Consider the following 20,356-nt stretch of genomic DNA (forward strand, 5'->3'; position numbering starts at 1 on the left):
TAGCGCAGCGTCGCTGGTCCCTGCCCGAGACGCCGGTGCTGGAGGCCCAGCAGACCGGGCTGCGAGGCACCCAGCAGTGTCGCTGCAGGGAGACACTGGAAAAGCTGTGTCCGGTGTGGGGGTGTGTTTTGGTTTTTTTCTTTCTTTTTTTTTTTTTTTTCTCCCCCCACTGGGACACAGGATTTTATTTTTAATACCGAACTTCAGTACTTTTTAAAAATGTTAATACAGAAACCCTTTTTGTCTAAGATATCTGGCAGCCGTCGCACTGGCTGACGCTCTCAGACCTGACCCAGACCCTTTTCTGTTGCCCGTATTTACTCGACGCGGTCCCAGACCTTTTCTCCAGCCCTGGGGGTGTTTGGTGCAGCCCGGCCCCAGGCTGCACTGTTCCTTGCCCTGACGTGTGCCTGTGGACCACAGCCTTTAAATTTCTCTGTGTTATTCCTCTCTTCTCCAGCCTCCGTCTATTGGAGGCGCATTGGAGCGCACCCAGAACTCCCCTTTCTGAGACAAGCCCTCACTTTTGCCTCCTTTGCTCCAAACTCTTTCTGTCCTTTCACCTCGCATGATGAAGAAACTGGGAAACGGGATTGAAAGTGGTGCCGAGAGGTCGCCTCTGCAATGGGCAAGGACAAAATAGAACCTGATCACCGAACTGATGTTTGCTTAAATTGTTCTTAAAAATCTTCATGGATGGGGATTCTTGGCCTTCCTGACCGGCCTCTCCCATCTTTAGCCATCCTCATAGTTGCTAAGTTTCTCCTAATATCTAACCTTTATCTCCTCCTGTGCCGGCTGAGCCAGTTGCCTTATCCTCCTCAATGAGCACAAGGAACAGTTTACTCAGTGTATTCTTTTAAACAGTCTAGCACATCTGGTGGGTTTCTGTTGCATCCCTGCTCACCCCTCTTCTCTAAGGGTGGGGAAATGGGTCCCTCCGGATCACCCCAGGGGAACCTCTGAGCCTCCAGGCGAGGAGGGGAGGAGTAGGAGGCAAAGCTCCGCTTCTGGGCTGGGGAAGAGCCTCTTCGCAGCGGATGCTCTGGGAAAGGTCCTCTTTACACAGGTTGCTGGAGGGAGGACGGAGGAGAGGTTAGGTAGGAGCAAGGACGGAGCCAAGAGCAGTGACTGGTGAAAGTCTGTGACAAATGGTAACTGAGAGGTTAGAGGGACGGTGGAGCTCAGGGCACCTTCGAGGAGAGAGGTCTCATTTTTCAAATCCGTTGTTGCTTTCTGTCACTTTATGTGCAATCTTGGAAGTGGTGTGTTAAGAACAAAAACCTAAGGGTAAGTGAAAATGTTTTCAGCTCCTCTTTGGAGAGGGAGAGTCTTTGCAGGCTGCCGCAGAGAGGTGGCACCCGCGCGGGGGCCAGGCCGGCACGGCGCTGGGCGCCCTCGGCGTGCGGAGCAGCCCCGCTGTTCGAGCTGAGCAGTCAGTGTTTCCTCCCTCGTTTGCTGGACCGATTTAGATAGGATCAGGGAGACTAGACACCACGTAGTAGCTTTTAGAGCTTGTAAAGAGGGAGAATAGCAGGACGGGTGCTCTGATTTTCCCCTTAGCCATCATTTCCAGGACAGCGAGTGGAAGCCTGCAATCTCCTGCTGTACCTCAGAGACCTCTCCTTTTCTGCTGTTTTATGCTGAATCCCTATTCACTACGCTACAAGTTCTCTTGATATTTTATTTTTATTTTCCATCCCGTGCAGACCTCTTTCCCTTTTTTTCCTGAGGCTCCAATCCCTGTTGCTGTGTTGTGGTCGTTAGGTGGTCATCTCCTCTCTCCTCCCTCACTTCTTTCTTCCAGTTATCCCAGTTGTCCTTATTTACTCTTCATACTCTCCTGCTCTTTATCCACCCACACCTATGTTTCTCTTTTCTTTTCCTGCCTTGCATGCAGCACTGTTTCTCTCCCCTATTCTTCCCCCGCCCCGTTCTTCAATGCTCTGCACCGTGTAGCCCGTTCCCCCATTGCGAACCTTGCTCCGCGAGGTGTCTCGCACGGAGCAAAGAAACCCTCGGTGCCTCTGCAGCCATTCCTCTCTTCCTCTTACTGACTCTGTCCCTCCCCCCCACCTGAGGGGAGCCTAAATAATTCAATTTCTCTAAATAGCTCTTCTCCCCTGTGTGCCCGACTCCTGCCCCGCGCCAGCTCCTGCCGGGTGAGGTGGCCGAGCAGGGGCTTCCCTTTGCGGCAGCCGCCCCTGGCTGCCCCGCGCCTGGGCTAGCGGGGAGGCTTTGCCGTCAGCCTTTCCCGAGGGTCAGCATCCCTTCCCGAGCAGGCGCCAGCACCCCCAGAAGCCTCCGCCAGAGCCTGGCATTGCCCCCAGGCTGCCGGCGGAGTTGCGGTTAAATATCTTCCAGGTTTGCGTGTTCCGCATCGTAACGCAAATATTACAAAAATGATTTGAATTCCAGTTCAAGTTTGTTTATCAACTGTCTGAACTAAATGAAAAGCAAAACTTCTCGTAGTACCCGACCGCCAGCCCCCCTGGCTAGAGACAGGTCTCCAAGGCACAATCTCTCCTTAAGCCTCATACGATGAGGGAGGAAAGGAGGCGGCTGCTGCCCTGCCCCTCCCCGAACCTCCACTTTTTGGGACCTCCCTCTCGCCATGAATAACTCCAGTGTCTGCCACTGGTGCTGGGCAGAGCTGTGCCAATCATCCTCCTCAGCAGGAAGCGGACATGATTTTGATAGTGTCACTCTGCCGCGCGCGAGACGCCGAATAGCAGCAAGAAAACTGAGCAGTTTTGTTAATCTCGCTGGTGTTTGGCAACCTCTCAGCAGCAGCCACAGAGGCACTACAGCTGTCTGTCTGCAGCCCCGGGAATACAATGCTGCATTATTTTATATTCGGCAGATCATCTTTCCAATCATAAGGTCCGGAATGTTTTATATATTTCCTTCTGCGTGAGGAAAGCTTCCTACTGTCACTAATCGACAGATTTTTCAGGACCCGCCGTCTTGTGCGTTACAGAGATAAATGAATTGATATTTACAAAGCACTTTGGGGTCCTAAGGTGGAAATACAAAATATTGCGCGTATGTTTTGGAAAGGGCCTTGGAAGAAGTTACGTGGTACGGTGTCGTTCCCAGCCATGCAAGTCCAACCCGATCCTCCATCCAGATCCTCCTGAAGGCTCACTTTTTTTCCCCTCTGATGTTCACAGATGTTAACTCACACTGATCCTGTTCTCACATTGATCCTTGTTGATTATTTCGGTGGAGAAAAAGCGAATAAAATAATAAGTATAATGCAAAAAAAAAAAAATTACAATGAAGCATTTTAACATTGTGTCCCTCAGAGTGCTCCGCTTTATCTGTCTCATAAATAACACGCATTTAAAATTATAGCAATGCACTGGTAGTACACCCAGAGATGTTATCCTTTAGTGTGTCCAACGCTGAGCCCTCGTTTCTTTTTTTTTCTTTCTTGTGTTTAATTAGCATTAATGCTGTGCCGGGGTTGGGCAATTATGGACCATAAAACCTGTGCCAGGTGACTTGAAAATGTTAGTCCCCCCTTTGGAGTATTTGCTATCGAAATGGGGGGCAGCAGTGAGTTTGGGCAGCACGGCAGGCGGCAGCGGTGGCTTTCCGACAGCCCCGCCATCGTCCAGGTTTCTCGGGACGTGCAAGGGGAGACGGCCGAGACGCTGCCTCAGCACCGCTGCTTCCACCGCAGCCCTTCCCCACCGCTGCCAGCTGCAGTGCCACCTCTGCGCGTCGTTATTTATATTTCTCTTCTGCACCAGCCCGGCTGCCTCTCGGGGCACCTCCACCCAAAGTGGTGACTGCAGCCCTGTGGAATGATGAGTGGGTTATTCTGGAGAGGCAGCTCAGCCCGGACCGATGGCAGCGGGAGCCGGGGCTGCTCCGTGGCCACAGCTGGGATGCTGCGTAGCTCATTTCCCAGAGGTGGCTACCAAGTCTCTGGTGTCGAGTGTGTTGCCGTGCCCGGGTACGGGGCCAGGAGACGGGATGGTGTCACTGACCCAGCTCAGGAAATGGAGTGGGTGAACGGTGGTTTGGCAGAGCTAACAGGCAGAGGATGAATTTAACTCAGAGTTGCAGCCACAGGCCTCGGGATGAGCCCACGTAGCGAAAGATACTATTGCAAAGTATTGTTAAAACAAAGGTGTCCTGGTTCCTCTCCAGGAGGGAGACGAGGTGTGTTGGCAGATGGAAAAAGCTGTCATGAGAGAAGGGGAAGAAGGGTCGAACGAGGATGGCTCAGACCTGAGAGCTGTCAGTGCCTGGTGCTAGAAGGAGCAGAGCCATGGATGTGGGGGGGATATTTGGCAGCACAGTGGCAGGCAGCGCCTGGGGCCCTGCGATACCCCCGCGCAATGAGGGGGGCTCGCAGCAACCGGCGCCAGAGGCTTTGTGCGCTCCCCTGCTCCGCGATGCCACCCGTGCAAACAAGTGCCCTTTCTCAGAGCGACGCACAGCGCGGTCAGGAGAGAGAGGCTGCAGCTCTCATCCGACTCTAGCTTTGCAGGTGATGACCAGCATTTCATTTCTTCCTCGCTGAGCTCCTCAGCCACCCGGGGCCGGGTTGCCCAAGAGCAGAGGCAGAGAGTGCCCGGACCTGCTCCAGAAGCCCTCAGTATGTGGATGAACTTGTGTGGCAGTGGAGAGAGGCTGGAGCTTGGCACGAGTCCTCCTGTCAATTTGAACGAGCGAGAAACTGCCCGGTGCCTTGGGGGCCAGCCCCGGCCGCGGCCCAGCCGCCCTCCCCGCGGAGCCCCGGGCTGGGCTGGGCGTCCCCGGGGCGGCGGGGCTCCGCTCGGGGCCCGCCGGCCGCTCCAGGCCGGGCAGCCCCTGACCCCCGCAGGCTCCGGGAGGGCGCCTCGGGTGCGGGCGCCGGGGCTCCCCGCCGCGGAGCCCGGGGGCGAGGAGAGCAGCCCCGGTCCCGCCCTGGAAGCGCCCTCGGCGGGGAGGGCGGCGGCGGGGGCCGGTCCCGGGCCCTCCCCGCACCGGCTTTAACTCGCCCGGTGCCGGCGCCCGCTCGGCGGCGGTCAGACAGCGGGGCGGGGGGCCGGGGTCTCCGGGGTCCGCCGCGGCCGGGCCGAGCGCACCGGGCCGGGCCTGGCTCCGCCGCGGCGGGACTGAGCCCGCCGCCCTTTGTCCGCCGCCCCGGGGCAGGTGCGGGCGGCGCGGCCGGGGACAAAGCGGCCGCGGGCTCCCGGGCCGCTCCCGCCGCCGCCGTGCCCGGGGCCGGGCGCGCTCCCCCGGCGCGGTGCGGGCGCGGCTCCCGGCGCTCGGCCCCGGCGCCGCCGGCGGGTTTTATGCGCAGGGCGGCCGGCGGGCCGGCGGGGGTGGGAGGAGCCGGGCAGGTTGTGCCCGCCGGGCCCTCCTCCCTCGCTCCCTCCCCGCCCGGCGGAGAGGGGTCGGGGGAGGGGGCAGCATGGCCTGTCCGTCCGGCCCCTTTTCCAGCGCTCATCTGCCCCGGGAGTGCGGCGCCGCTCCTCGCAGGGAGAAGAGGTCCGAATGGAGACAGACGGCAGCCAGCCCGGCCTCGCCTCCCCGGACTCCCCGCACGACCCCTGGTACCGCCGCGGCGGCCGCCCCCGCCGCCGCCCCCCCCCCCCCCCCACCTCCGGCCCCGGCCCCGGCCGCCCCCTCCTCCCCCCGGCCCCGGCCCCGGCCCGGGCAGGCGCGGCGGCGGCGGTGCCGCTGCCAACATGGCCGATCCGCGCCCTCCCCTCCCCGCCCGGCCCCGCCGCCGCCGCCGCCGCCGCCGCCACCCCCGCGGGGCGCCGCGGCCCCCCGGCGCGGCCCCGCTCACGGCTCTCCCCTTCCTCCCGCAGCAAAATGTTCATCGGGGGACTGAGCTGGCAGACCACGCAAGGTGAGCGCCGCGGCGGCCCCGCACCTGCCGCCGGGGCCGGGGGTGGCGGGGCCGGGGCCGGGGCCGAGCCCGGCGGGGGCGGCGGGGCCGGGCCGGGCCGGGCCGGGGCACCCAACGGTGGGCGCTGTGCTTGCAGAGGGCTTGCGGGAGTACTTCAGCCAGTTCGGCGAGGTGAAGGAGTGCCTGGTGATGCGGGACCCGCTGACAAAGAGATCCAGGTGAGAGGCCGGGCCCGCGCCTCCCTTCGCCCCCGCCGCGGCCCGGCCGCCACTTTAACCAACTTTCTCTCTTCTCTCCGCATCCCCTCTCCTGCCCGGGCTGCGGGGCTCAGGGGCTTCGGGTTCGTCACGTTCATGGACCAGGCTGGCGTCGACAAGGTCCTGGCCCAATCCAGACATGAACTGGACTCCAAGACGGTGAGATGACTTCCCTCATCTCAGGGGTGCGTTTGCCGGCGGAGCGGCTGCGCTCGGAGCAGCCGTCGATTGCGGTGTTTGATTTCCAGTTAGAGGTTGTAAACTATCGATTCCTGATACGGATTGATCGCCCCGCTCGCCGGTGGGTGGCCCCGCTGCCCCCCGAGCACCGGGCTCACCGTCAGCCCGGGGCCAACGTCCCGGCGTGGGTCTGTGGATCCCGGGGATGGTTTTGCTCCCGCCCCATCGGTCGTAAGGCCCCTCTGAGGAGTGACTGCGGCCCTCTCGCAGCCGGGACACCTGAGCGCGTTTTGGGGCGAGGGTTCATACCGGGAAAGGGATGTGGCTGCCTCTGGGGAGAAGGGAGCCGCCCCCCCCGCTCCCTCCCCAGGGGTGCTGTCCCCCACCGCCCAGGCCCCGCTTGCCCCGGCCACGGTGGCCCATGCCCTCCCCTCGCAGAGAGCCTTCGTGCCGTGCGCCCCAGAGGCTCGCCCGTGGTTTCCCCGGGTGAAGTTTTTGTAACGGTCGCGGAGGTTTAAGACTTTATTGTCTCCAAGCGTGGCCAGCGCCCGCCCATGTGGGCCACCACCAGCCTCTTGGAGCGGCCGTAGCTCCGGTCCTCGCTCTGCAAGCAGGGGCTGATTAGGAGCCCTGGCTGGGCCAGCAGAAAGATTTCAGTGGCTCCCTGGGTCAGTGGCGTCTCGTACCCGGTCCTGCCTTGCAAATCTGCGGTGCTCGGGAGATGTGCAGGCTGTTTCGGGGGGTGGGGGTGAGGTGTCTGAGTGGGAGGTCCCTTCTCTGTAGTTTTTGCGACTTGCCTTCCCCTGAATTCCTTTTCCTTCTTGCTGCCCTGGGGTGAAGGTGAGGGTAGGGATGGGGGAGCGGCGGGGGCTGCGAGGGGGTGGCACGGTGAGGGGAGACGTTCCGGCTCCGGGCACGGGCTGCTGAGGAGTCCAAACGCGCAACTTTATTTCTTGCAGCGCGTGGCTCGGGCATCCTAGCCTTTATCTCGGCAGAAGGGAGAGGGCGGGAGAGCGAGACCCCCTTTCTTAGGGTTTACGGCGTGAGTTGCAGCGAGATTTATGTCTGTTCCTGTTTAACTGCCTGGATCGCTCCCTTTGATGTGCACAGGTCCTTCCTCCCCACGGGAGCTCCCGGTTAAACCTACCCCAGCCTTCCTGGCCCAGGCTGGGTCCCCAGGACTCCCAGCCCTCCTCCTTTCAGGAGTGATGTAAAGTGAGTTTTGCTCTGGGGGAGGGTTATGGTGAAGTGTTTTGAGGAGGGCCCAGGGCTTTCTTTTTCTCTCTCTCTCTCTTTTTTTTTTTTTTCTTTTTTTTTTTTTTTTTTTTTACACTAGCCTGTGTAAACACGGTGTCTGCTCAGCTAGTCCCGTCATGAGCCTGCGGGCTGGCATAGACCCCTCTTGGAAAGGCAAGTGATGGATGTCTGTTGTAGCACTAATCCCGAAAGCGTTTTGGGGCTAGGAGTGAGCCAAAACCCACGGTCTCCGTTCTTCTCCCCGAACCGCCGCTGCCCCCCGTGCGAAGCCGCTCTGCAGCCCGCCGTGCGGCCCGGGAGGGCCGGGCAGGGCAGGGCAGGGGCGGACGGCGGGCGCGCAGGAGAACAGAAGGGCCTCGTGGCGCAGGGCGCGCGGGGACCGGCCGGCCATTGAAATTCCCGGCCGCATCTGCTCCGCTCGCCCCGCCGGCGCGGCAGAGAGAATGGGGGCAGTTTCACCAGGGCCCTTCCTTTGTTAGGAACTTTGATCCTCTTCCCCCCTTCCTTTTTATTTTTTATTTAGCGCGGTTTTCAGCTGGGTCAGATGTTTTGGGGTGTTTTGCCTGGTGAGAGGTTGGTCTTGTGGTACTGCGTGGAGCCTCCCTATGGCTTTTCCCTGCTGAACTGAAAGGCTCTGCTGTGAGTCATGGGTTAAATGACACAAACTCATCTGAATCCTAATTTAGGGTTTTATGAAACTTTGCAGGAAAAGGCCCGGTGTCCTGGAAGGACAGCCTTCTCTCGAGGCTCCGTGTCTCCTGGCAAGCAGCACTTGATAGACAGTGTCTGCCCAACTTGTTGCTTCATTGTTTTCCGATTCTTCCTACCCTAACGAGGGCTGTTGGCCCGATTCTCCGGGGAAACCTTGTGCTTTTCAGGCTCCTCTTTGTTTGTAAGCTAGATAGCAGCAGCCTACGGGGTTATTTATGGAAATGCTTGATATGAGAATTGGCGTTGCAGTCTCAAGGTAAAAGATTTGCGTGACTTTGTAAAGCTGCAGCTGGCCACTGCCTTGAGCTGCTTCTGGGCTCGGCGGTGCTGGGTCGCCCTGTGGTTTCTTTGTTGCCGTTACTGAGTTTTTGCTGGGTTTGTCTTTTGTGGCGGAGGGAGCGATCTGCGGCTCTGGGGCAGCGCTGACAGAGCGAAGGTAGCCACAGAGGTGCGATGAATGAACAAACCCAGTCCTGAGGTCTTGCGGGTCCTTCCCTGCCCTCCCCCTGCTTTGGGGCACCGCTACCGGCCGGGTTAACGCGGGAGTTACGTGACCTGAGCTATTAAACGGTGCCGTAGGTGGCCTGAAGAGCGTTACCGAGGAGCCCGGCCGGCCCGCTTGGTACACCTGCGACGTCAGTGGGATTCCTCGTCCCCAAAGCCTTGTGAGGTGAAGTGGAAGCGGTTCGTGCTCGAGTGACTTCCACTCACCGCAGCCTGATCCCGGGGTTTTGTTTTTTGGATACAATCTGAGCAGTTCTGAATGCTCTTACTCTTAGCAGATTTCTGTCTAGGTTCGTAAAAAGGATCCATTACGTCAGCGGGTGACACTGAAACGCAACTCCTCCAGGGCTACTTGTTTTAACACCAGAAATGAGGGAATAAGGTACCAGCGCTTTCACTTTAATTAGAAAGAGTCCAGCCAGCAAGGAGCAGTCCAGTTTGAGTAACTTGAGTCCGGCACTGAACTCGCTCCCCTCCGCGTGTTCCCAGGGCTGCCCCTGCGGTCGGCGGCCCCGGCCTCCCTCTACCTGCAACAATAGCTGGTTGTGCAGAAGAATTTGTGAAATGACTGCCTGCTCCCTCCAGCCAGGAGGACGCGTTATCTCTGCCCAGTTGATCACACTCAGGGTAATGAGAAAATGAGGCCGAGCTTAGCATTGCTGAGTATGAAAGCATCTTCTTGGCAGGAGCTGAATGACACTGGCTGAGAAGTAAAAGACAGTAGATTATTGTTTTTGCTTATTATCTGCCATCAACCTCCTGGTCTCCTGCCGTCCCCTGTCCTCAGAATTCGCTGTGGGTGTCTGCGCTAGCCAGGAAGCGGTGGGGGGGTGCGCGGGGAGGGAGGGAGGGTTCAGATGCCCCAGGGAGGCACCGGAGGGTATGCTGAGCTGGTGCTTGGAGCCTGGGGAGGGAGGTTTATTTTTGAGTTTATTTGTGCTCTTCACTTTTGCCTCTGTTTACTTACGTGCTGAGTTTATTTATGTTGTAGGCTGTGAGTCAGGATGGAGGTGGGGAAGGCAGGAGAGAAGCTGGTGGCAGGGCGCGGGGAGGCTGAGCTCCGGGGCCGTGTGACAAGTGACAGGACGCGGGACGGGAGGGCGGCCAGGCTGGAAAGCCGAACAAAGCAGCGAGAGGAGCTGGAGCACCACAGCTTCCTTTTGGGCTGTTTGAGCTGCCGGGCTGATGGGACGAGGCTGCGAGCTGCCCTCCCAGCTGCAGCCTGTCCAAGTGCAGGGATGAGCCAGACCTGCCCTTACCGCAGGTCTTTGTAAGCTGATTTGTAGGTCTGGATCATCCCCGATGTGATGTAACTTTACATGAGTTGCTGTAAAAATAGGCTATAAAGAAAGAGGTGGTGGCTGAGGAGGAGAGGAGGCTCCGCGGGTGTTTGGCTTGCAGCTGCATTAGTGCTGTCCCGGCTTTTGTGGTGGTGCAAGGCCAATGCCGGCACGCGCTCATCTGTGCTGAGCCCAGCAGAACGCGCGGCACCTGGATGGCGGCGTGGGGCCCGGCAGCTCCGGCCGGCAGCAGGTTTACAGAGGAGCTGAACAGGCACAATGGAGGGCTCAGCCTGCAGAGGGGAGGCATCGTGTCATTGTGTGCGGCGCAGCCTGGGGAGAGGGGCAGCGCGCTGCCCTGTGGCCGCAGCCTCTGCAGCCTGGGGGGCTTCGGGCTCCTCGGTTTAATTTGTGCTGCCCTGTCTGCTCTTTTATTTCTCCCCCCGTGTTTTGTGGGATGAAATGTTTGGCTTTTTGCGCGCTGCCTCTTTTCTGTCCTGTTACTACCCAGGTGAGCTCTGTACTTGTAGGTGGAGTGAAGGGGGAGAGCAAAACGGCAAAAGAAAGCACTTTTAATATGAGGCCGGTGATGCAGGGCACCCAGGGGCAGGCCGAGCGGGAGGGTGCAGCCCAGCCTGTTAATCCCAGCATGTGATGGGCTCCCGGGTGCGTCTGGCCAGCGCTCAGCTGGAGACGGACCACTGCATGCTGGGACTTGTAGTCTCCCTGGATTACACCTTACCAAGCAGGAAAGATGTCTGCAGCCAGTTTCCTTTTATGCACCTCGGGTAGATTATTTGGGTTTTTAGCAAGGTGCCACGTGGGCAGAGCGAGCCGTGCGCATGGAGGAAACCCTGCGTCTGTAAACAGGCAGCAAAAGCGTGTTCACCTGTTCTTCCCCACATCTCTTTCAGATTGACCCGAAGGTAGCGTTCCCCCGCCGAGCACAGCCCAAGGTAAGCACTGCGGGCAGCCCTTGCCACTCCAAGGGGTGAAATTCATGGTGGTGAATCTTGTCCCTCCGTGCAAGGTTGCCAGTGCACGCAGCGGAGTCGCTCCCTGGGGTTTACTCAGGACTCACCTCGAGCAGGAGCTGCTGTGCTGCATCGCCAGCGTGACGCGCTGCGCCGTGCTACGCTCCTGTTGGGCTTGCAGCGCAGCGCTGGGGGTTTGCGTGGCACTGGAGGAACTGGGAGGCCCCTCGATTATGCTTTAGGATGCACTAGTGAAATAAGTGGTGAAATAAGTGCTGCCCAGGGTGAACTTAGTCTTTCCGAAGGTGCAGCCAGTGTCTGGAAGTTTCAGGCCTAAGGAGACACAGAACAGCTCCATGCTGCGACGTGGTAAGGTGGAAAGAGGGTCGAGCGTATGCGCGTGCGTGTGTACGAATAGGTGTACGGCAGAGAGGGGGAGAAGGATCTCGTTTTGCGAAATGCCCTTGTGTGCTTCAGCGCTGGAAAAGGCAGGAGTTTGGTGTTGGACTTTATCTACAAGAGGCTCTGGCAATGTGCAGTTGCAGGAACTTTTTCCAGGCGTGCAGCTAGAAACCTTTAACTGAGGAGCCGGCTGGAGGCTGCCTTTAGACTCTGCGTCTCCCTTTAACTTTGCCCTTGGATGGGATTTTTCAAGTTCAGAGTCTCGATTCCAAGTGCTGTCATGGGAGAAAGAGCTGGGGAGAAGCAGAGAGGGAAGAGGAGACTGGTGCCGGGAGGGAAGTAAGGGGGATCAGGCGCCGAGAACAATTGGTGAGCAGGTATCCTGAGTAACTGGAGCCAGGAAGCACATGGTAGGAATTGGGTTAATTCCATTAAGCAGTTTGGTGACAGAAGGTGCTTTAGTGTTAGAACGGGCTGCTCTCCAAGCCAGGGAATTGCTGCGGATTAGCCCTGTGCTCCTTGGGGTAATTAGGACCATGTGTTCCTCTGAGAGCAGGGGTGTAGCCAGGCAGCTAAGGGGAGGATGCAGCTGGAGAGCCGGTTCAAAGGACGTCGGTGTGCCTCAGCCTGGCAGCAATGGCTCCTCTCAGGGCAGTTAGTTTTCTTCCTTGTCCCAGTTGCATGAGTGACAAGTGGCAGAGGGATCTTCTCTTTGCCTTCTTGCAGAGGGAAAAGAGATTTAACTGGGAGTTGACTGGGCTCTATTTAAGTGACTGGGGAATGGGCGTGAAATGAGGCTTACTCCATGCAAGATGGGATGCTTTGCAATTTGTGAGCTGGGAGGGCGAAGCCTGGGGAGCCTACCTGCGCTGGCAGGCCTCCTGCCCATCCTTCTGCTCCGGGAAGCAGAGCAGGCATCTCTGGGGGAGCCTGGAGGAGGCCGTCTCTGCAAAGTGACGGGGCTGCAGGAAGAGCTGGAGGGCTGGGGAGGGGACGGTCGTGCCTCGCGCCTGCGGGGTGGTGCGAAGGTGCCAAGAGAGGAGCAGCAGGTTAGCAAGGGGAGAGGCTGGTAACGTGCTGTCCGAGGAGGAGGTGGTGGCTGGGCGCTGGCAAGCACGATGGGGCGGCGCAAGGGCGAGATTGTGTCTTGGGGTCCGGCGTGGGACAGACCTGCTGGCCACGTTTGGCCAGGGGGCCTCGAGAAGGTGGAAGCTCGGCTGCAGCAAAGGGGCAGGCGCTTCCCAGCAGCGGAGGGGAGTTAGTGGCCTTTTGAGTCTCGTTCTCCGCTCGCTCTGGGTTTATTTGGTGAATTCCTGTCCTTCCCTTTTCCAGATGGTGACCCGAACGAAGAAGATATTTGTGGGTGGTCTGTCCGTGAACACTACTGTGGAGGATGTGAAACAATATTTCGAGCAGTTTGGGAAGGTAAGTCTCTTGTGTTGGATCAAAACTGTTGCTTCTGGGGCAAAAAGGAGTTTTCTGAACTTCTGTGGAGGTGGGATTAGGAGCCTGCGAGTCTTCTGCATGGGGTTAAGTAGACTGAAGGACAGTTAGGGATGTTGGGTGGCTGTGATGTCTTTGTAGGGGCTATAGCCACTGACTCCTGCCCTGTGCTGATTTGCAACAAAGAGTTTGTGCTTGTTCCTGGAGTTGGTAGGACCGGGGCTAAGGGAAATAGTTTTCCATTTTTTCCCTATCCAGAGGCCTCTTATGGCATTTTGGTCCTGCAGATTTGCAATTTGTTTAAATGCTGGAGGAAGGTTTGTGGACACTCCTGACAGAGCGGCTGCAGCATCAGACCTGTGATTTTGGCCTGTTTCTAACTCTAAGCTTGTCATTGATAGTTCAGTAATCCTTTATTAAAATAAGCCTTTTGGTCCTGAAACTTTTCCTGCTGAGTCTTGGGCAAGTGGTGGTGATGTTTTTGGATGTTTGAAGAAAATTTGGCACTACAGCTGTCCCTTGTGTTGGTCTGGCTCTTCTGTGCCAGCTGGCGGCTCAGGGAAGGGTGGGCTTCTGTGGATTGAAGTCACTTGTGCCGTGGTCCGTGAAAGCACGGAAGGGTGTGCAAATCGCGAGGCAGGACCGAATCGGAGGATAGAAGGGGGCTCAGTCTTGGCCCTTCAGTCCCTGCTCAGGAGGTTGTGAGCATCCCCAGGAGCAATCTCAGTAGTATTAGACTGAAGGATCCCAAGATTTTTAATGGGATTAGGAACTGAAGGGGATCACCGTACCCAAATGCTGAATGCGGTCGCCTCTGGGGCAGGGCGCTGTGACTGTTTTGCTGTTGTTCGGTGGTGTTGCGCATGCGTTTGCTGTTTGGGGCAGGGAGTGTTGGATTGTGTAGCTGTTGGGACCTTTCTGCCCGGCTCGGCGGGGCAGAACAGAGCTTGCTGGGCGGTAATCTGGCCAGGACGTTGCTGATAACATCATGGATGTGGAGGAAAGTACCGCAGGAACTGCAGAGTGTGAGGGATGAAGGCTTTGGTGTTAATTTTCTTCCGAAAGATCCTGCAAAAGGGTGATCTTGTGTTAAGGCGCATTAATCGGTGAAAGGAAAGGGAGTTTTGTAACCAGTTTTGCCGTACCGTTGGAACTTTTGGGCAGAACGTTTGGAACAAGTGTTTGCTCCGTACCTTTGTTCAGCTTCTGAAGTCAGATCTGCACGTCCTGGTATGCCATCGTGACTGCAAAGTGAGACTCCTTTGTATTTCTGCTCAGTCCTAAGAGAAAGCGGCAGTGGCAAAAGTGGTCAGATATCCCCGTGGTTGCTGGTCGTTAGCTCTGTGTGGTTTTATTTCCTATTAGAAATAAGCAAACTCTGTTGTGTCCCCAGGAGCTTTTACATGGTGTCACTGAAGGCGTCACCACTAAAGGTGGTGGTGTCCATGTGTCTGTGTAGTCTGAAGGTTGTTAGTTTGACTTGCCCGTGCTTCTGTGCCGCCGACGGATGCGTTTGATAGGAAAACAAAATGTCTTGGGCGTAATCCCCTTTTAACCTTAACTGTACCTCTGTTAATTTGAGGCAGAAGCATGTCATGTAGCGCTCAGTTTACAAGGAGTTACAGTTGCTCTAGTTTGAGAAGTACTCTCCAGTTCTTTTGGGGTGTTACGCTGTTGTGTTCCTCCTGTTTCATGGTCATGTGCTGAAAGGTGTCCTGACGTCAGGAGACGGGCAAGAACTGGTTGTGTCAGATTGTTTTCTTGGGACTGGGCAGAAGGGAGAGTTCTGCATAGCTCAGTGCGATTCATTTCCGAAGAACCAGCATCCCGGACAACATCCGGCGCTCAAAATCTGCATGAGGCCGATGCAGCTGGCCTCCTGGGTCTGGGGAGTTTCCGTGGGGAGAGGTCAGGGCTGCTCAGATTGACTCTCCGGTTTTGGGGCAGTTTTCTGACTCATCTGGCCATTTCAGCTGAGGAGAGACTCGTCAGAGCTCTTGTGTAAAGCATCTCTCCTGGCCTGTAACCGTCTTCTAGGCTAAGCCTCAAATAATTTACCAAAGGCTAGAACTGTTTCCTGAGAAATTCTCTCCAGTTGGTAGCTCCGTGTGGCTGATGCACAGGATCCGTGGAAAGCGTGCTTCAGAGGAAAGCCTCCGTGGCCATCAGCTCTGAGCTCTGAATGCGCCGCTCTGTGGTTTCTAGGTCTAAGAAAAGCCTGTTGCCTTCAGTTTCAGATGTGACTCATGGAGAACATGATTTTGGTAGATGGGCTCTTTTGGTGTTTATGACACTCGGGGGCCTCCTAGCTTTCAGAGGTCTTCTAGGATCCCTTCTTCAGAGGCACTCTTGGCACCTGACTCTGTGGTCTTCATCTCCTCGATTTATGGCATCTTTAAGTCTTCAGTTGTGTCATGCTCATCTCGGAAAGCCTCTCTGAAAAAAATCTTTTCTCAGTCATTTGGGCCGGTACTTGTACTGGAATTGGATTGGGACTGTCTGAAAAGGAATTGTTAAGGATGCCCTCTTAAAGCATTTCCTTGGGGGACGTACCCTCCGAGGAAATGGCTTTGTCTGTGTTCCCTCTTCTTCCGAGCAGCCCCACAGTTTTCTAGGATCTGGCAGGAGAAAAATCTCTCCTCTTTCCTCCTGCCTGTCCAGGGAGGCACGGGAACGCTTAGAATCTAGAGAGGAGAGAGCGGGGAGCACCAAGTCGTCCTGCCTTGATTCCTCAGGATCAAGGTACCGGGTTCCTGAGGGTGAGTTTTGGTCGATCTTTGAGAATCCAGTGGCAAGCTCAGTTTGGGTCTCAGCTTCAGGGGGAGATCATCCTCTGCTTCTGAGGACAAGGGAGTACAGACTGCTGAAGGGGTTTTGCGTGAAGGTCATCTTCTAGGTAACCCTCAGGCTGCAGGCCTAAGCGTGTGTTAGGTTTGCCACCACTTAAGGCCTTTAAATTAGGATAGATGCTTTTTGAAAAACGCATTTTAGTCCAGACAGAAAGCATGCACATGCTGTAGGAATTAGAGGGGAAGTGCTATGGCCTGCAGTACAGACGAGGTCAAATTAGATTATCATAATGTTCTCTCTGGTCCAAATCTGTGAACTGCAGTTCGCAAGGCTACCAAGGTAGCTAGCGTCAGTGCATCTCGGCCAGAAACCACACACCTTGTGTGTCCATTAGCAGCAAAAAAATGGAAGTTTGGTTGGGCTGGAGATGAAATGGTTTCCCGTTTCATAAAACAAAATGCCCAAGTCTGATTTTTCCATGTTGGCATTTCTGCTTACTCTCCTATTTTTGTTTTGTTTTCTTTTCTTTCCTTGCTGTGTCCAAAACCTTCTCTCAACTTTGTAAAATGGAAGTGGCAAAAGAGAAACGAAAATGTGTGAGGAGGAAATCCATGAGTATTACTTAGGGATACAGGAAGAAAGGGAGAGGCTGGCTCCTCAGTTCTTCATATCAAAATACTTGATTTTAACAGGCACAAAAGGTGAAGCTTCAAAGAGGATCCCAAATACGGTGTGAGTTTCTCTGTTTCAAAGAAGGATCACTTTCTTTTTTTTTTTTTTTTTTTTTTTTTTTCTTCCTTCCAAAACAGTGAATGAAAAATATGGGCTGCTGTTTTCCTGAGGAAGAATATACAAAGGGTTTTTTTTAGTACAGTGAGAGAGACTGAGAAGTGCTCTCAAGCTGGCTCTGGTTTGTCAGGTGCAGCTGCTCGGGCTTTGAACATAGCAGGACCTCTAGGAAACACTTCTGGCTCCAAAACTCGAATCTCTCTGAGATGCAAGCTGAGGCCATGGACATGCTTTCTAAAGGAGATTATTTTTTCAACTGTAGGACAGAAGTCCTGGAAAGAATTGCATTCGCAGTGTGTGTAGCCAAGTGTCTTGGCTTAGGTTGGATGGTGTTGGAGATCCTTAGACACACAAGGAAGTATTTCAACAGCCTCTCTAGATTCAGGCTACCACCCTCACTGAAACCTGAAACAGAAAGAGAGGAGGAAGATACCTCGCACCTACCACCTCGGGCATAGCTAGTCCTCTGTCTAGTTCAACACGTATGAGGATGCCTCAGGAGCTCGAGTCTCAGCTGCCTCCTTTTCTACTTCAACCTCTGGGAACAGGTTGTTCTGTATTATTTTTTGGGGGGAAGAGGGGTTGTCCATCAGAGTGATTTCTTTGGACCATTGGGTCTCTGATCTTGTAAGCAAGGTTATTTGTTTCAAATCATAACTGAGAAACCTCAGATCGTCTTTCTTTTTCAAGAGTTGGTCTGATGAGGTTTCGCGGTAGAGAAAGTCAAATAAATTGCAAAATAGGAGGCTCAGAACAAATAAGGTGTCTTTGTCATGGAGCTTATCTGAGCTGTGAAATCGTTGCCCGAGGATGCTGTTGCTAGAATTTGCATAGGCTCCAAACTGATTGGACAAATTCATGGAAGGTCTTTTTAAATACACAGACATCCCTTTGAGTTCAGGAAATCCCTGAATCACAAATAGCTGGAAGATGATGGAGTGTTCTGGGGTCTATTGTAGTATCTTTGCCTTGTCTTTACGTTCTTCCAAAGGTGTCTGTTGTTGGTTGGTACCTTGGGGGGTGTTGGCCGAGGTGGACCTCTGCTCTAACTTGGTGCATCCGGTCTTTTGTTTGTCGTTAGGAGAGGAGTTGGTCCTTTCTGAAACTAGAAATGCAGAGGTACTGGAAGAAATGGGGGCCTGGACCCGACTCAGGTGTTTGAACTCATGGTTTTCTTGTGTGCTTTTGCATTTCATGAAGCAGAAGTGCAAGAAATATATTCACAATGACGTCTTTGCATGACTCACTAATCAGTTGTGGCTCCAAGAGTGCTTGAAAAGCGCTTAAAAACAGTCTCTCCCTGGGCCCGCAGGTGATCTGCGTATGTGGATGAGTCGGTCGCGAAAGCTCAGCCTCTCTGTGAGGGAGATCATGCCCAGAGAGAGATCTGCTCTCTAAAAATATCCTGGAAGCAAACAAGAAAAAAGATCTGCTGAGGTCTGAGGACGATTCTGACCTTTAGGCTGCCATCTAATACTCTGTCCAAATTCTGGACCGTTTGCCTCGGACAGGTTCTGAGATCGCACTCGGACGCCAACTCTAGTCCTGTTCCGACCAAGAGAAAACCACCCGATCTGAGGTGCTGGATCTGATGAGGGTTTGCGTGTCTGTCACAAATGCATATTCATGTACACCTGCCAGGAAAATGGCGTGGTTGACTTGGGTATGTGAAATGAGCTTTCCCTGCTGACTAATTGGAGAACCTTTAGATACTGATGGGGAATTTCTTTAAAGGAAGACTTGTTCCTGTGCTTATGGCGGGCGTGATTTCCCTCACTTTGGATCAGGAGAATGTTAATTAATTAATCCTTAATCTGCTGCTCTCTGGAAATTTCAGGGATCAAAGCTACTTGTCAACCTGCTGTGGATTTCCAAACTGGATTTTGGATTTTCTTCCACAGATCAGAGGGCAATTTATGCAAATTCTCACACGTAACATGGTTGCAATGAACAGATGGGGAGGGGAGGAGAAGGGGAATCTGATCACCTCTCTTGCGGCAGTAGACAGTTTGGCTTGTGGTAACAATGCCTCTGGAACAAAGGGTTCTCTATGCTCCGCATCTGGTAGGCAGATAGCCAAAAATGCTGTAGCAGTAATGGTCATTCAGGTCTTCAGTGGTTCATTTGATATTTGCCAGGTGCCCGCGGTGCCGTGCAAGAGCGGGCAGGAACACCTGGACGGGCTGTCCCGCTCACCTGTGGCACGGAGCGGGCTCTGTCCCTTGCCCGAGTCTCATTCCCAGCGTTTTGAGAACAGCTCTGCAGAGCGGGGTAAGAAGGGTCCTTTGGGAGCCGCGTGGGCACAGCTCCCCTGCTCCCTGGAGCCGGGCTCTGGGTCGGTGCGTCTTCCTCCCCAGAATCCGCCTGTCCTGTTTGAGCAGCCGGGAGAACCTCGCAGGGTTCCTGATGTCCTCACTTGACAGGATGGCCAAGTCGTTTCTAGATTGTTTTGGTTTACATTCCCCATGTTGAAGCCAACTTGGCAGCTATTATTCTTCTGTCTGATTTTTCTACAAGTATGCTGCCATGGTTCCTTCTAGGACCAGCCAAGCCACCTTTAGTTGCTGTTCGGGTGAAAGATGCCTGTTTCTGCAAAGCCTTTGCTTGAATATTTACAATGGTCTTCAAGGTCTGCCCTTGTGGAAGTGCATCCAACATTTCTCATCAAACTTGTGTTGGAAATGTTATTATTTTTTCTTTTAGCCTGCTTGAAGCTGTCATTGGCTTCCTCCTTTGCAGATGCCTATGACTCTCCCAGGAAGACTGGAAGATATTAGAGTGGGGCTAAGCCATTGAAAAAAATCAGGCCTTTTGGCCAAGGCCGGGTGGGTCGTACTGCATTCCCTTTTGGTATGAAATGCGTCATATCTGTGCACCTGCATATTTTGGCCAGGCTGAGGGCTGCTTTGGTGGAGAGTCTGTCTCCGAGACCTGTGGCTGTCACTTTCCCCTCCTGTCACCACCACATTGCTCTTGTCAAAACCAGGCGCTGGTTTAAGAAGGGCCTGTCCCCTCCTCTCGGGAAGGTGCTGCTTGCTGCCCTCCTGCAGGAGGTCTTAGCAGCGGCAAATCCATGGAGGATTAGAAGAGCTTCCTCCCCAGGGACCAACCTTTTTTCACTTTCTGAATGTGTCACCTCCACCGAGCCAAAGCCTTTATCTTCCTTCCACTCCCATTTGGTCTTCCAAAGCTGGAGAGAGCTGCTGGAGGCAGGATCGAGAGGAGGCGATGCTGGACAGCTTGGGTTTAGGGCTGGGGGGTGTGGTACCTACCCCTGACCTGCCAAGTACCTGCCAAAGGAGTTGTCTCCTGGGGTAGGGTTCCTTGGGAAGGATACACCTAGAGAGCAACAGTCGCTGCTCTTGGGACCCCCCTCTTTTTTCCCCTGACGTTTTTGACCCTCGTGGCTAAACACAGGGAGAGCCATCATTCCTCAAATTTAACCTTGAACTTCTAACCTCAAATGTTGGATAACTGAAGCCTGGACCAGCAAGTTAAATTGTTCCCTGGGAGAGAGCCTTGACCACTAAGCTAAACAGTTTTCTAGTAAAGTGATCTGCTCCTTTGACTGTGTTTAAAGAATTGAAACAAATATTTATTTAAGGGGGGGGGGAGAGAATGGGGAGAAGGACAATTCACCCAGCAGAAAAGCCTTTGTTAAAATACAGTTATGGTCGTAGATTATTATTAAAAATAATCATAGGGTTATATGGTTATAGATTACTATTAAAAATGAAGTTAGGGGTGTTTCTGAAACTCTTAAGCGCTGTTTTCCACACGCTTCTCCTACATCCAGTTCTCGGGGTGGTTGACCTGTGTTGTCTGTACCAACCATCGGCGCCTGGCTGGAGGTGGCACCGCCATTCCCGTCCCTCTGGAGGGCCCAAACCCCCTTCCCGAAATATCCCTGCC

At 54.9% G+C, this 20,356-nt stretch overlaps 1 protein-coding gene across 2 annotated transcripts in view; it reads left to right on the forward strand.

Annotated features, from left to right (window-relative positions):
* Positions 1-5,277: 5,277 nt before the first annotated feature.
* Positions 5,278-20,356, forward strand: part of MSI1 (musashi RNA binding protein 1) — a 30,258-nt gene continuing 15,179 nt past the window's right edge. The window contains exons 1-6 of one of the 2 annotated variants that reach the window (XM_087768758.1): positions 5,278-5,555; positions 5,817-5,857; positions 5,994-6,075; positions 6,189-6,273; positions 10,961-11,002; positions 12,755-12,847. In XM_087768758.1, the coding sequence (XP_087624884.1) occupies positions 5,497-5,555; positions 5,817-5,857; positions 5,994-6,075; positions 6,189-6,273; positions 10,961-11,002; positions 12,755-12,847 (402 nt within the window). In that variant the 5' untranslated portion in view covers positions 5,278-5,496. The remainder of the gene's footprint in view (positions 5,556-5,816; positions 5,858-5,993; positions 6,076-6,188; positions 6,274-10,960; positions 11,003-12,754; positions 12,848-20,356) is intronic. The other variant, XM_087768757.1, reaches the window with a different exon arrangement.

Source organism: Nipponia nippon, unplaced genomic scaffold (assembly GCF_047370975.1).
Source record: "Nipponia nippon isolate SJK-2023a ecotype South Korea unplaced genomic scaffold, ASM4737097v1 scaffold_30, whole genome shotgun sequence".
NCBI lineage: Eukaryota > Metazoa > Chordata > Aves > Pelecaniformes > Threskiornithidae > Nipponia > Nipponia nippon.